A 16,623-nucleotide genomic window follows, 5' to 3' on the forward strand; every position below is an offset into this window, starting at 1 on the left:
GCGGGGCCCCGGACCCATTACATCAGAAATTCTCGGCTAGAGCCCAGGGGCAGAATGTTTCCAAAGCTCCCAGGGGACTCCGAAGCGCGTCCCCGGGTTGAAAACGCCACGTTAGCACTTCTTTTTGCAGGCAGGTGGCTGCAACACAAAGGTGGCCCCGTCCACCAGCACGTCCACCAGCACAGGTGAGCGTGAGCGCTGGGGAGCAGGGCCCACGCGGACCGCCTCGCGGGGCTCCAGCACCCCATCTGTCTACAGATACCATTTATGCCACTCGACGTGGCAGATGCCTCCGTACAGGAGGGCAGGGTGACAAGAACTCAGGTCCTTTAAGGGCGACGGAGGGGTCCCTCGAGTACAGAAAGTGCTGTCGTGTGCTGCACGATACGTAAATTCTACTTAAGCTGAAGCTAAATTTTTGTTTCCTCCCTGAATTATTTATTCCTCAAACAATGAATGGCGGCCCCCGGGAGGTGGTGGTGACTGCGTGGGTGAGTCGGGCAGGAATGACTTTAAAAATCGTCACTACAGATGTGGCAGTAATGAATTCCACAGATGAAACGGCCCTCGGAGCACTGGTCTCTCACCAGGTCCTTTGGTGAATTTAGGAGGCCCCTACCCACCATCCGTCATCTCACCCTCCTGGGGACTTGCTCGCACACCCGGAATGAGCCAGAGCCCTCCAACAGGAGTGCGGCAGAGTCCCACACCGCGAAGGAAGCGCACTCACTTCTGTGGCCGTCGGCAGTCACCCTGACTTGCACGTCTGCACCCATCGTGTCCCTGGGGGCTCCGCTCACGCCCGCCCAGCCTCTCCTACCCTCCCCAGCCTCTGCCTGAAGGTGAGCATGCTTTTCTGTCGGGCCAAGCCCCCAAACAGGACTGGCCACCAGGGCTGGTCGTGACACACCTCGTGACCTCACAGATGAGATTTCACCCCCAGAGCCGGGGGTGGGGGGGGCTGGAGAACATTCTGGAATAAAGCAAATCCCCACCATGTGCTGTCTGCAGACAGACCACGCGGCAGGCTGAACGGGCCTGAAGCACTCTGCTGAGCACACTGACGCTGAATCCCACCTAACTCAGGCCAGTTTTCCGGTTTCCACTTTTAATTTCACCAGTTTCTCTTAAAATGGAGGTTTTCACAAAGAGGGGTACTGTCTACCAAATCCCAGCTGTGAACTCAGAGCGTAGAGTCAAAGCTGCAGCAAAGAATTATCATTTGCGCAACTAATTTTAGAAAATAGTTTAGTACATTTTTGTTATAAAATCCATTTACAGGAGGTTATTCACATGTACTTATCAAATTTGCTCCTGGTGATACATGAAAACATAGAACCAAATAAACCATGCACATAAATCCAAGGAAAATTATATATAGAGAAGCAAAACAAGTTTTTAAGCAGAATATATTCATGTTGAAAGAACGAACAGTGAGAAGACAGGCCACTTTCTTGTAGTGCCGTGGCAAGGACGAAGCAAACAGCCGTATTCCTCACTCTGCAAGATTAACTACCACTCACCAACACTGCTGGGATAGCCACATCGAGAAGGGCCCCATTTACACATAGGAAATGCTTTATACCAATATTTTTTTACCAAGCGGAACAACAAACAGTTTCAAATGCAGCGTCAGGTGGCATGCGTTCGCAGGGAGAGGTCGGCAGGGCACAGGCTTGGATGGGGCGTGTGGGCAACCAGCGGACGGACAGGGCCTTTGAGAGCACACGTCACGCTCATCGGAAGCCCACGGTCCGGGCGTGGCAGCGAAGTCCGCAGCCTGGGAACAGGAACCCTTCCTTCTTAGTCCCCGTGCTGCACCAGCAGAGGGAGAAGTTCCTGACCCCCAACTGTGTCTGTCACGCCTGCTAAGCCTACAGAGTTTAGGCCCTTTACACCGCTACCGCCAAGAACCTGCTCAAGAGTAGAAGGAAAGTAAACTCAAAGTAACAGTGCCATTTCTTGCCAAAGGCACAAGCAGGAAGCTTAGAGAGCCCCTGACCCGGACAGGGTGGGGCTCGCCCTGCCCCTTCTCACACTGCCGGCCGAGGACCCATGCTCTACCTGCACGCAGGGAGCAGGCCGACCGTGGGGCTGGAGCGTGTGCTCCCTGAGGCCCGGGGGTGTCCGCTCGACGTCAGCAGACCCCTGCTGGGGTGACGTGAGTAATGAAGAAGCAGAATGTCTAAACTTTTGGCAATCAAACATTTAAAGCTTTTAATAACCAGCTTCAGTAGAATTTTCTGACACGAAGCCCTCTTTGCTTAAAAAGCAGATGGCAAAATTTCAAACGGTGCACAGTAATCTTCAAAGGGAGGCCCTCACCAAGTTAGCCAACGGGCTGCCTGGCATTCCCGACAAACCACTAGTTCTGACAGGTGCAAACTGTTGATACCATATATTCTCATGTCTGTGAGTTTGGAAAACTGGACTTTGCAATGAGTGACCCCCCCACCCCCACCCCCGGTGCAGGTACTCAAACATCCCCTCCCCACGGCACCCCAAACCACAGCACAACCCCCTCTAACCAGATGACCCTACAAAAGTGGCATCTTTTCAGGAGTTAACACAGTCTCCAAAGATCACAGGAAACCTGTCAACTCTCCTCCTGGGTCTCAACTTCCAATGTCTGCACTTCCCTTCAGCCTTCTCTTCTGAAAGGGTGTTTCTTTCCCGCCTACAGTATTCTATCTGGCTGGCCCTCCTGGATCCCAAGCTGCCAGGTCGGTGACCCGAGGCCCCTGGGTAGACATCTAACATGCAGCTCCCCAGGCTCCCCCAGAGCAATCTGGTTGGATTCTCCCGGCAACCTGCCGGCTTTCACGCACAGGGGTCCCCACGCTGCTCCAGCCCCGGCAACCGTGGGACCTGTCACCCACCAGTTACGGGACACTCACAATATGCTGGGGGCATCTGAATGGTAGGTCAAGAATTATTCTTCTGTTTCATCTGCGTCTATTTCAAGGGGAACAGGAATTTTAGCTAGAAACTCTGTGCTTCCTGAAATAGGAGGCTGGACTCATCAGAGCAGTGCAATATCCTGTGCCAAGAGCCTCATCTGAAAACGTCCAACAGCAGCAGAACTTTACCGAACAGGACTCGGCTGCCCGAAGTTTCCCCCAGGAGACTCCACTTGTTTTCTTAAATAGAACTAGAGCCGTCTGACCCACCGGCATGAACCCTGCCTCCCAGAATACCTGGGCTGCTGAACAGGTCTTGCCGGAACAACATCTGAAAGGGCCTGCCCTCCTCCTCCCACCTTTTTGTTTTGTTTTGTTTTGTTTTTTAAGTATAAAGTTTGTTCTGCTGAAAATGACTAACATTTTAAGTAGGGGAAAGAAAAGCGGTCTACTAGATTACATTTTAAAACGATTTTGTTATTTGCTATACAAATATACATTTCAACTTCTACAACACCCGCCTCAGTCTGACCCCTTATCTCAGAAGGACAGGAGCTCAACATTCTAAGTCTCCGACTTCAAGGACAGTATTACAGACACACAAAGGCCCTTGAAAGCTTTTACAACTGACAAAAAACTGTGGAAGATGACCAAGAGGCTCAGGTGTTAGGATACATTTTCCATGTTTTCCAACAGCACACAAACTCCTTTAAGGAAAAAAAATAATCTTATCTGGACAGTCCCACTAGCTGGTCACCTTAAGTTTGCAACGATGCCATGGCTGACAGTCTGTGCCATGTGGCTTCACTATAAAAGCCTTCTTTTCTTTGAGCTGCAGTCCTCCTTCTCCAGTCCCCTCTTGTCCCAGCCAGGGCTCCTCTTCGAGTAGTGGCTCTCCGGGCTCCACCTGTCCTGGTCGCCCTCACTGAAAGCCCGGGTCTCTCTTCTGTGGCTGAGCCCTCCTTCCCAGTCACATCTTTTACTTGTGGAGACATCAGTCCCAGCAGCTGGAGGTTCACACTGCGCGTGAGGTTTGTAGTTGTTCAGAGCGGTTCCTCTGGCAGTGGACAGCTGTGCGCTACCCAGATCCTGGTGACTCCCAGGGAAGCCTGGCTCGCCCGAGGGAGGTGTCGCTCCGGGATGCTGGGGGCTCAAGGGCTGCGGATCCCTTAGGCACACCCCTTTGGCTTCGGGGTCCAGGCCCATCCTCCTAAGCAGTCGTGGGTCCCGAAGCCGGTCCTGAAGGAGAGGCCTTTCAGGGTCCTTTGTAGTGACAGTACCAGAAGATTCAGGGGGCGTGTGATACAGGGAAGAAGTGAAAGATGTCTTGGCAAATTCACTGTCGAGCTTGTTGCTGGGCAAGCCGCCCTGGGGTCTGGACGCCTCCGGGGCTACGGCGGGAGGGTGAGTCAGACTTCTCTGCAGCACGGGCTTGAGCTTCAGAATCTTCGCTGCGTCGTGCCTATAGTTTTTGTCGCACGTCTTGATAATGGCACCCCGCTTCTGTGCATCCTGAATCAGGTGATTCCAGTGCTGATTTTCCTTGAAACAGAGAAGGGAAAAACAATTACACCCCCAAAACACTCATACGCTTGGGAAGCATGAAGTTTCTGCTTTCGTTTCTGAATAATAATAAATACACTTCACGAACAGATTCTTAAGAATCCATTAAAGGAAAAATAAGTTCAAATACGGAATTATGAAGCCACGTTACCAGAAAAGAGCACCAGTCACTGCCTATGAGAAAGAACTTCCACCATTTTACCCTGTGGCTCATGCCATGTGGGAAGCAGAGCTTCTGCAGACCGGACCAGCTGTCTACAGCCACGAGTAGCTACTTACATTTCAATTAGTTAAAGTTAAGTAAAATAAAAAGTTCTGTTCCATAGCTGCACCAGCCACATTTCAAGTGCTCGGGGGCCACACGTGCCTAGTGGTTAGTGTGCTGGATGGTGCACAGAACAGCTCTGTCATCCCAGAAAGTTCCCTTGGACACTTGATCTAGAGTCTTGCCTATCTCTCGAAAGGCTAATGTTCTGGAGCAGGAAGGCTTGATTTCAGAGAGCCCTAACTTTTGGGTGTGTGTGGCTATTCTAGAAAGAGGCTCATAGCCTTCACTGAATTCCCAAAGGCCTCCCAGACTCCAAAGGGCTAAACTGTCTTAATCCACTGAGACAACTATTCCACAGATTTTTCCCACTGTCTGTCTCTTTTCTGGAGGAACTTAAGTTACGAAAGCAAACCTAAGGAGAAGGAAACCCCACCTGCACACATCTCTCCTCTCTTCCCGTTTGACTTTCCTCAGCAATAAACTACCACTTTACAACCATCAGAACGTGAGCGTGAGAGGAGAAAATCCAAAGCCTAAAGAAAGAGGAGGAGACAGCTGCCCTCACGTGGCCTCCTGCCCTATTCAAAAAACTGGGTGAGGGCAGCAGTATTTACTTGCTGCATGACCGTGGTCAAGTCAACCTCTCTGAGCCTGTTTCCTCATCTGTAAAATGGGCATAATGTTTTATTTAATGGATTCTAAAATGCACATTGTTTTCACATTTAACATTTCTTAATTTGGGGCACCTCCTGGCCAGGTAGCAGTTTCCAAGTACCTAATCCTGGAGGAATTCATGGTTAGGCAACCACAACCCCTTGACTTTCAGTCAATAAACCATTTAAAAAAAGACTGAGTCCCAGCTCTTGTCTGAAAACCTATCCACAGATACCTTCTGATGAGACAAGACAGTACCAGCACTAACGCCTGGGAGAATGGAGACTGGGAGCTGGAAGAGAACCCTGGAGACCCTGGTGGGGTACCCTTAGGAAATGTGCAGTCCCCAACCCGCTGACTGCACAGGGAACAGTCTGTGGCAGAAACAAGGACGTGTGTGACTGGGACCTGGGGAATGATTCTGTAGTGCTAGACTCGGAAAGTGAAGTCCTTCCAGGAATATTGCAGCCTATTCATTTTGTATTTTCTCTTTTATGTATGAACAAGGGTGATAGAAGTCTGTCTTGTCGAAACAAGCCTAAAAGAGTTCTTTTAATAAATATAAAAATTCTACGTGAAAATAGTGTCACAGTTTAATAGTAATACATAAAATAATGATTCCTATCGTAATGGCTTCTTGGATTGGACGAACTGGGACTGTGTGAGGGCTGAAGGCTCATGCACAACGCGCACGCCCAGGGCCGGCATGCACCAGACAGGCCCGCGCGAGCACTACTGGGCCCGGGGCCTGGACCTCCTTCTCACTCTGGAGCGCTCCAGAGCATCTCACCCTGAGGCTCAAACACAGATGTGACGTGAAGCAGATGGCCTCGCTGCTATTTTTTGCCAAGTCTATGGCACCTCAACTTGGTATTTAATCTGATCCTAGGATCACAAAAACAGTTTTGAGAAGGATCTATTACTCTTGGTTTCTCAGAGGAAACCAAGTACCTTCACCATCGATTCCGTTTCCGTAAGGGAAATTGGGCTAAGAATTAAAAAAAAAAAAAAAGGAAAAAAGCCCCAAGGACCACAGAAGTCAGTTGGAGAGCCCAAGTGATACCCTGGGAGTTTTCCTATTCTGGTCTTTCTGTGCCACTGGTTTCCGAGAGTGCAGACACCCCAGCTCCCCGCGTGCTCTGGGGACACCCCCGCCCCGCTCCGTCCCGCAGTCACCACTCATCCATGCCCAGGCGCTCCAGGGGGTGCACCACCACGGCCAAGGCGCATGCAGATCCCCGGGTGCCACAGAGAGGGGGCAGTAAAACCGGGGGTGCCCAGCAAGCCTCCTTCAATCAGGGCGTCGCTAGGAGACACATAGCTCTAATACACTTTTTACCTTTCAGGTTAAAACATTACCAAAATTCAACCGTGTAAAAAGGATAATTCTAATAGGTTAATCAACTGATAAGAAATCATTTTTTAACACTTAGATCCTTATGGTACCAGGAAAAACAATTCTATAAAAAAATCTTTTAAAAAATTTTAAGAAATAATAAAAAAAAAAAATCTTTTCTTCTGAGGTAAGTACAGATTCACAGGAAGTTGCAGAAAAAGTACAGAGAAGTTCCGTGCACCCTTCACATAGTTTCCCCAGGTAGTTATAAAAATACTTCTTAAACTTTCAATTTATATGTAAATTTTTGTGGCAGAGAAACGTAACAGTGTGAGATAACAGAAAGGCTTTTAAATTATAAAAATATATATCCCCCTGAATTTTATCCCAAACAAGTACAAGTGGAAATTCAATTTCAAAGAGCAGAAAGAATCATACTGCTATCTGTTCCAATGGATTCATTTAAGAGTGATGTAAAGAGGGCGCCTGGGTGGCTCAGTTGGTTAAGCGACTGCCTTCGGCTCAGGTCATGATCCCAGGGTCCCGGGATCGAGTCCCGCATCGGGCTCCCTGCTCAGCAGGGAGTCTGCTTCTCCCTCTGACCCTCCCCCCTCTCATGCTCTATCTCATTCTCTCTCTCAAATAAATAAATAATATCTTAAAAAAAAAAAGAGTGATGTAAAGATTTTTAATAGTTTTATTTTACAATGCCAATATTTATAATATATTCAAAAGCAAAATCTTAAGCAATACTTAAACTTACCATAACAAATTTTCAATATCAACTTAAAAATAGGTGGTATGCAGCTTTTAAAAATTCCTTCAAGGGGGCACACAAATAACAGAAGCTGAAGACCACAGATGTAGGGAAGAACTGAATGGGAAAGACTGTATTTGAATGCCCTCTGGTGGTACTAACCAGAAAATGGGAAAAATACTGAAAAAAATCTAATGAGTTAGCTCTTCTCCTAACATAACCACTGACTTTGGGAAACACAAAAATGAGAAGAATTCGAAGTTGTGACCCCCTGAAGAGGCAAGCAGCAAACACCTGTGTTAGCCAGCTATCACCGACGGAGGCCACACTCTGCCTACCACGGATGTAAACCCGCCCCGTCTCCTAGAGGAGCTCTGACACGGCCTCCCCCACCCAAGTGACACAGGGTGAGCAGTACGCTCCCCATGCCAAAACAGAAAAGAAGATCCAAGCTTCCTCTTGCAAACTCCCTCGAGCTGGCGTTAAGCTGGGCCAGTAACAGCCACAGTAGCTGAGTGTGTGCTTAAGTGCCCACAACTGTTCTAGCACCTTAGATGTATGGATGGATTTATAGATCTCAACAGTCCTATGATGGAGACGTAATTTTTTTTTCATTATGGATAATGTGGATACTTGGGCCTTGGACTGGGAAAGGGTTAGCAGTTTACATCTATAAAAGTTCCCAGACAGAAGTTGCTGAAGGACAGGACAACCAGTGGGAAGAAGCTCATTATTTTGTAACCCTGCAATCAATTCCATTTTGATGGAAAATAAAAACAAAACCTCAACCGAGTATCAGTCACAATGGGCAAACTTTGGAGCACTCTGGTCCTGAGAATGCACCTACCATGAGGGTCCTTAAATGTCCGAGGATGAAGAGGCTGTACTTGGCTCGTGTGATGGTGACGTTCAGTCTCTGCAAACTTGCCAGAAATCTAAGCAATAAAAACAAAGTTACTTCCTTCTGCAGAATGACTTAGCGTTAAGTGTAGGTGACACAGAGACAGTGCTTCAGAGAGCTTTCCCTGCGCTCCTTCTCCTTAAGATTTTATTTATTTATTTGACAGAGAGAGAATGAGAGAGAAAGCACATGAGAGGGGGGAGGGTCAGAGGGAGAAGCAGACTCCCTGCCGAGCAGGGAGCCCGATGCGGAACTCGATCCAGGGACTCCAGGATCATGACCTGAGCCGAAGGCAGTCGCTTAACCAACTGAGCCACCCAGGCACCCATCCTTCTCCTTCTTTAATGGTACATCATTTTCTCCCTCTTCCCAACACAGGGTCCCCAGCAAAGAAGCAACTCCCATTAAAACCTGGAAACAAAAGGCCTGGAGCTTTCCTTGAAAGTGATGCATCTGTCTGTCAATCTCCTATTTGGACTTGGAAAAGATACTGGGAATTTTAAGTGTCATTTTTTTTTTTTTCTTAAAGATTTTATTTGACAGCGAGAGAGAGAGCACAAGCAGGGGGAGGGGCAGAGGGAGAAGCAGACTCCCAGCTGAGCAGGGAGCCCGATGCGGGGCTTGATCCCAGGACCCTGGGATCATGACCTGAGCTGAAGGCAGATGCCTGACCGACTGAGCCACCCAGGCGCCCCTTAACAGTATCATCCTTAAAGCTTTAGAAACATCCTAAAAACACGCTACTAGATCAGTTATTCTTAGTATATCTGAGATCAGTAAAATGTTGTGGAGCCAGAGGAGAAGCACACACATATCAGACAAATGTACCAACACATCTGAGGAGAGCTCAGCAATAATAGAACTGCTGTACGAAGAAGGTGGCCTTTCTGCTTCACAGGATGCCCCAGAGATACCAATGTCTTCACTTGTCCATGTAGACTCTCTCCAAACAGGGGAAGAGGTAACTCATGTTACTATTTTCTTTAAGAGCAAGAAAACTCATTTATAATCTATAAATTTCACCTGCTCCTCAAGAGCAGGAAAAGGCAGCCACACAAGAGTCTCAGGGCTCTGAGACTCAGGGGAGTTTTCTGTCACTCATTACAATGTCCTTGGCATCTTTAGTGAGTAAACTGACAGGAGTTAAGGTTTACAAACTTAGCAAAGCACAAAAACACAGAGAAGACGAAAAGCCACTCTATGACAGATCGTGGAGAGGACAAGCCCCCTGCAAACTACCCCCGAGCCAAGAGTTAGGTTACTCTTAGGAGGTCAAAGAACAGACTGCCCCTGGACGTGGGTGATAGACAAGGTCCAAGAGAAGCAGACGTGACAGTGGATCAACTTTACAAGTGAAAAAGGAAACTTTCATGAAGTGACACAAGTTTTTATAAAGGAAAATACCGCAAATAATGATATTCTCCAACAGTGATCAAAAACAGATCTGACTCAAGATTACAGACAAGTAAAAAGCCAGTGACACTCACCCAATTGAGCCCTGCATGGTATTTGCTCTGACGCACGTAACAATAACGCAATCCTTCTGCCGGCCCTGGAACCCATCCACGGTATCTACTTCTGCTGGCCTATTTACAAAAGACAAATATGTTTACTGAAAAACGTTAATTATTAAATATGCATATTTATACAGTAGCATTTTTTCAGCTTTTGTCATGGTATCTTTTATCAATATATAATTCATGTAACATAAAATTCACCACTTTAAAGTATAGCATTCTGTGGTTTTTAGTATATTCACTATGTTGTACAACCATCACCACTATGTACTTTCACAACATTTCCTTCATTCGTGCCTATTAGCAGTTAATCTCGATTTTTCCCTCTTTCCAGGCCTGGCAACCACGAATTTACTTTCCGTCTGGAAATTTTATTTATAAATGGAACCATAACATATGTGGCCTTTCCTGCTTGGCTTCTTTCACTTAGAACATGTTCAAGGTTCATCCCTGCTGTAGCGTGTAACGGTACTACACTCCTTTTAGGACTGAATATTTGGTTGTACAGATACCCCATGGTTTATTTATCCATTTACAATTGATGGACATCTGGGTTGTTTTCCCTTTTTGACCATTATGAACAATGTTGCTATCAACATTCACTTACGAGCTCTTGTGCTAACATTTTTTCAATTCTTTCAGGTATTTATCTAGGAGTGAAATTTCTGGGTCATACAGGAATTCTACGCTTCACTTTTTTTGAGAGAGAGAAAGCACAAATGTGAATGTTGGGGGAGCGGGAGGGGGAGAGAAAAGAATCCCAAACCGGCTCCACGCCCAGCAGGGAGCCCAACATGGGCTTGATCCCACGACCCGAGATCACGGCCAGGCCCGAGCTGAAATCAAGAGGACACTTGACTGACAGAGTCACCCAGGTGCCTCTATGCTTCACTTTCTGAGGAACTGCCAAACTGTTCTCCACAGTGATCTACCATTTCACATTCTCACCAGCAATGCACAAGGGTTCCAATTTCTCAACATGCTTGCCCAAACTTGTTATTGTCTGTTTTTCTGAGTCATTTAGATGGATGACATGGGGTCTCACTGTGGTTTTGATTTGCATCTCCCTAATGACAAATGATGTGGAACATCTTTTCATGTGCTTGTGGACCATTTGTTTACAACCTACTTTTGAGAAATGCTATTTGAATCCTTTGCCCATTAAAAAAATTAGATTACTTAACTTTTTATTTTTGAGTTGTGTGAGTTCCTTATATAATTCAGATACATGATTTGCAAGTACAGATTTCCCTTGACTTAGGATGGGTTACATCCCAATAAACCCATCGTAAGTTAAAAATACCCCAAGTTGAGGGGCACCTGGGTGGCTCAGTCGTTAAGCGTCTGCCTTCGGCTCAGGTCATGATCTCAGAGTCCTGGGATCGAGCCCCGCATCGGGCTCCCTGCTCGGCGGGAAGCCTGCTTCTCCCTCTCCCACTCCCCCTGCTTGTGTTCCCTCTCTCGCTGTCTCTCACTCTGTCAAATAAATAAATAAAATCTTTAAAAAAAAAAAAATACCCAAGTTGAAAATGTAATTGACTACACTTAACCTACCGAACACTGTAGCTTAGCCTGGCCTACCTCGGACATTAGCCTACAGCTGGGCGAAGTCATCTAACACAAAGCCTATTTTATAATAAAGCGTTGGCTATCTCACGTAAGTTACTGACCACTGCTCTAGGATAGGTACAGGATGGCTGTCAGTGGCCGCGGGACTGCCCGTGAGCTGCGCCCACTGCTGCCCAGCACCGCGAGAGGACTGTGCTGCGCATCACCAGCTGGGGAAAAGATCCGGATTCAAAATTTGAAGTATAGCTTCTACTGAATGTGTACTGCTTTCCCACCAACATAAAGTTGGAAAATTCTAAGTCAAACCATGGTAAATCAGGAACTATCTGTATATTTTCCCATTCTGGGGGCTGTCTTCTCCCTTTTTAAATGGTGTACTTTGACACACAAAGGTTTCTAAATTTTTAATTATGAAGCCCAATTTATCTATTTTTACTTTGGTAACTTGTGCTTGGGTGTCATGCTGAAAAACTGTTGTCTAATCTGAAGTCACACAGATTTATACCTTTATTTCAAGTTTTATAATTTTATCGCTTAGATTCAGTGCTCTAATCCACTTTAAGTTCATTATACTGTATGGTGTGAGACAAGAGTCAAAATTCATTTTCATAGTGCCTGGGCAGCTCAGCCGGTTAAGCTTCGGACTCTTGATTTGGCTCAGGTCATGATCTCAGGGTGGGAAGGGAGCCCCGTGTCTGGTTCTGTGCTGGGCGTGGAGCCTGCTTAAGATTCTCCTTCTCCCTCTCCCTCTGCCCCTCCCTCCCACTTGTGCATTATTTAAAAAAAAAATACATTCTCTTGCGTGTGGAGATCTAGTTGGCCCAGCACCATTTATAAAAAGGCTATTATTTCCCCACTGAATGACGTTGGCACCCTTGTTGAAGAGCAACTGGTCATAAATGAACGGGTTCATTTCTGAACTCCCAATTCTATTCTACTGGTTTCTATGTCTATCCTTAGGACAGTACCAGTTCTGATAACCAGCTCTGCAGTAAGTTTGGAAATAGCAAAGTGTGAACCCTCCAACATTTAGTGTTCTTTTTCAAGATATTTCCACGTGAATTTTAGGTTAAGCTTGTCCGTTTCTGTCAAACAGGCAGCTGGATTCTGCCAGAGACAACACTGAAATCTGTAGATCAATCACTCTGGGGAGTGCTGCCCCCTCAACAGCACGAAGTCTTCCAATCCACGGACACAGACTATCTTTCCATTTATCTTGGTATTCTTTAACTTCCTTCAACAACGTTTTGTACTTTTTGATGTGTAAGTTTTATACATCTTTACTACATTCGTTCCTAAGTATTTTGTTCTTTTTGATGCCATTATAAACAATTGTTTTTTAAATTTCCTTTTCAGATTGCTAGTTGCTACTGTATACAAATACAACTAATTTCTATATACTGATCTTGCATCCTACAAGTTGGCTGAACTCATTAGAATGAATGGTTTATGCGGTTTTTGATATATAAGGTCCTGCCAACTATGAAAAAGGATAGTTTTACTTCTTTTATAATATGGATGCCTTTAATTTCTTTTCTTGCTCAATAATCCTGCTCAGAACCTCTAATACAGTGCTGCACAGAAGTGGTGAGGGCAGGCGTCCTTCCTGATCCTGGGGGGACAGCACTCAGTCTCACCATCAAATATGATGTTAGCTGCGGGTTTTTCATAGATGCCTTTTATGAGGTTGAGGAAGTTCCTTTCTATTCCGTCTATTGAATGTTTTTATCATGAAAGGGTGTTGGATTTAATCAAATGCTCTTTCTGTATCTACTCAGATGATCATGCGGGTTTTCTCCCATTATTCTATTAATATGTTGTGTCACATTGATTTTTGTATATTGAACCAACCTTGCATTCCTGAGATAATCCCACTATGGTCTTGGTGTATAATCCTTTTAATATGCTGAATTCAGTTCCCATTATTTTGTTGAGGATTTTTACATCCATATTCATAAGGGATACTGGCCTGTAGTTTCTCTCTTCTTGTGATGTCTTTCCGTGGCTCTGGTAAGGTAATTTTGGCCTCATAAAAGGAGTTAGAAAGTCTTCCCTCCTCTTCTATGTTTTGGAAGAGTTTGAGAAGGATTGGTATTAATTCTGATCTTAATGTTTGATAGAATTCACCAGTGAAGCCTGGTCCTGGGTTTTCCTTTGTTGGAAAGTGTTTGATTACTAACTCCATATCTTTACTTTTTACAGGTCTGTTCAAATTTTCTTATTTTTTTCTAGAGCCAATTTTGGTAGCTTGTGTGTTCCTAGGTTAAGAAATTTTTGAATTAATGGATTTCCAATAATTAATCTTTAATTTTATTGTTGAGGTAAGAAGGAGACAAAAACATGATCTTCATCCTGTACATAAAGGCATGAAAAGGATTAAATACTTTATTCTAAGTGAAAGTGTTACTTCGTGAATCTTACTAGAATGAGAATTCAGATTAACAAGTCATAGAAGTAAAGGAAGAGGCCTGGAGGGTTTCTCAGTGGGTTCCACTGCCAATGGTGGTGAGGACATCCCGATCAGCAGGAGGCACTCTGTCTATGGCTGGTCTGCAGGGCCGGGAGTCTGAGCGTTCCCTACCCAGCATGACCGAAGCCTTGAGTCTCCTCCTGCTATATTACCACGGCCTAGGACCATTTCCTAGAGTTAGGTTTCCTTTTATCCCCTCTTTCTTCTTTTTAATTCAACAGAAAAACTGGAAATATCTGTAAAAATATAGATGCCTCACCCTTTTCTATCAAATTCTTTGTCCAAATCCTTCTGAATCATCGTCTTCTGAGCCTTGTAATGGGTTATTATGCCAATGTTCCGGAAAGTAACATCCCTTCTTTTGTCTTTAATAAGTTTAATTATTTCCATTACCAGTTTTATTTCTTGAACATTTACATATGAGCTAAATAAGATGAAAAAAACAAAACAAAACACATCAAAACTAATAGCAGTCCAACTGCTAGCTTCAGTCCTACTTTGTTTTCCGTTACAGTGAAGGGCAGGCAGATATGTTTCACCTTTATTCAGTCATCAGCGGCTCAAAGAAGCTGTTATAATGACCATTAATATTGCATACTTGAAGACCTATAACCACCCAGTGAAACAGGAGGTTGTAAGAAAGAAAAGACTCTGAAGTCAACTGAAGTTTACTCACCGATATCTTCATTTGTTATAACAGGGATAGCAACAATCAGAACAAAAGTATTCATAATAACGAAGATATGAATAATAAATAGCGAACACTAAGAATTTGCTATCTTCCACACACTGAAAAAAGTGCTTTATCATATTATCTTTCTTAATTCCCCACGCTGGCTGGGCACCACACGGCGAGGGGATGCCATCCACACAGGCTAAATGTGACGTAGCCCCCAGAGGTGAACAACATGGAATCCTGCAGCAGGCCTGCATCCTCACTGGCCTCCTCCTGCACTCCCAACTCACCTCCCAAACTACACGCACCCCGTCATTACTGTTCTAGGAGCAACATGCACTGCGCCCGAGGCCACCTTAGCCTCTCACTTTAAGGGCCTTTAATACCCACAATCTTAACTTCTGACTTACTCGACAGAAAACCCCATTAGCCAGCTCTCTCTTCCATCACTGAAGTCTAATTTACTTTACTTGGTCACCTCTCAGGTCAACACTCTTCTGTGACCTTCACCCCCAACAATGCTTATGGCCAACTGCTTCTCTGTATCCCTAACTTCTTCACTCAATGTCCTGTCCCCACACCTCAGTAGCTCAGCTAATACCTAATCCTTACTGAGGACGCCCCCTGCTCTACAGCGCTCAGGGACACAGAGGTGGTATCTGTTCTCTCCCCGTACTCCATGCTAGGACCTGTGCTAACAAACACAGCCTACAGACCATCACCCCTCTATTTTCTCACAAGACGCCCTAACTCCTTAGAAGTTTCTCCTACTTAGCAGTCACCACTCCTTTTCAATCCTTCACAGACCACATTAATACGTTCCCTTACACACAATCCCAGACATCAGGTACTGTCCACCCTCTGTCTCCTACCTTAATTCAAATGGATCTATACTGATCCTCACACCGCTTAACCCAGCTGGAATAAGTAATTACCTTGGCGATTACCCAGTTGTGTCTGTCTCTCCTCTTAGATCACAAGAGCCATGCACTGGGGCCATGTCTGTCTTACAACAGCTGTGATCTTATTAGCATGTATTTACTCAAGTGCTTACCATGCTAGGGATTACCATCCCCATTACACAATTAAGAAGAACTAAAAAGCCGAAACGTATAGAGAAAGATATTAGTAATTTATGATAATAAAGGAAAAGCTAGTAGCCTAGCTCCAGAAAAATGCCTGTGCCCTGGCACTAGGCAAAGAGATGTATGGAAAATGTTTCCCATGTAAATATGAACAAAAATAACAACTCTGGGACCATCCCTGGGGATTGAAGAGAGGAGAACATACTCATTATCCCGTCTTTCTGAACCGTCTCCGACATCAAACACCAAGTAAGGTTGAAATGGCCAGTCTGATGAACACCGACTGGTTTCAGTCTGTCTACAAAAAAGCAACCACCATTCAGAATACAGGTTATAAGAAAATATTTTATTTTTATTACTATTTTTTTGTTAGAGAGGGAGCTAAGGATAAGAAATACCTTATTTTATCAAAATGTGTTTTAGTGAAAGGTAAAAAACAGATTTTATTTCTGTTCTAGGCTAAGGAGAGTGATCGATGCAATTAAAGATAACTGCAATTGAAAAGTCACTCCTAATATAGTAAGTGAAAAAAGCAAGCCAGAGAATACAGACAAGTCCCCGACTTTGGATGGTTCAACTTAAAATTTTTTGACTTAACTCTGGTGCAAAAGCAATACATTTCGGTGGAAACTGTACTTGGAATTTTGAATTTGGATCTTGTCCAGGGCTAGCAACACGCAGTACAATCCTCTCACGAGACGCTGGGCAGCAGTGAGGAGCTACTCCCAGTTAGCCCCGCAGTCATGAAGGTAACCAACTTCTACGCTGACAACCATTCTGTTTGTAACTATCAGTACAGTATCTGATAAATTACACGAGATATCCAACACTTTATTATAAAATAGGCTTTGTGTTAATGATTTTTGCCTAACTGTAGGCTAATGTAAGTGTTCTGAGTACGTTTCAGTAGGCCAGGCTAAGCCATGT

At 45.1% G+C, this 16,623-nt stretch overlaps 1 protein-coding gene across 8 annotated transcripts in view; it reads right to left on the reverse strand.

Moving 5' to 3' along the window:
- Positions 1-376: 376 nt before the first annotated feature.
- Positions 377-16,623, reverse strand: part of SETX (senataxin) — an 89,206-nt gene continuing 72,959 nt past the window's right edge. For 4 of the 8 annotated variants that reach the window (XM_032418183.1, XM_032418182.1, XM_032418180.1 and 1 more), the window contains exons 22-26: positions 15,902-15,994; positions 14,195-14,359; positions 9,867-9,965; positions 8,326-8,413; positions 3,708-4,442 (exon numbers count right to left, since the gene is read on the reverse strand). In XM_032418183.1, the coding sequence (XP_032274074.1) occupies positions 3,708-4,442; positions 8,326-8,413; positions 9,867-9,965; positions 14,195-14,359; positions 15,902-15,994 (1,180 nt within the window). Of the gene's footprint in view, positions 4,443-8,325; positions 8,414-9,866; positions 9,966-14,194; positions 14,360-15,901; positions 15,995-16,623 lie in introns of those variants that run through there. The other 4 variants (XM_032418185.1, XM_032418179.1, XM_032418184.1 and 1 more) reach the window with 4 other exon arrangements.

The sequence above is a fragment of the Phoca vitulina genome, unplaced genomic scaffold (assembly GCF_004348235.1).
Source record: "Phoca vitulina isolate PV1807 unplaced genomic scaffold, GSC_HSeal_1.0 scaffold21, whole genome shotgun sequence".
NCBI classification, from domain to species: Eukaryota; Metazoa; Chordata; class Mammalia; order Carnivora; family Phocidae; genus Phoca; species Phoca vitulina.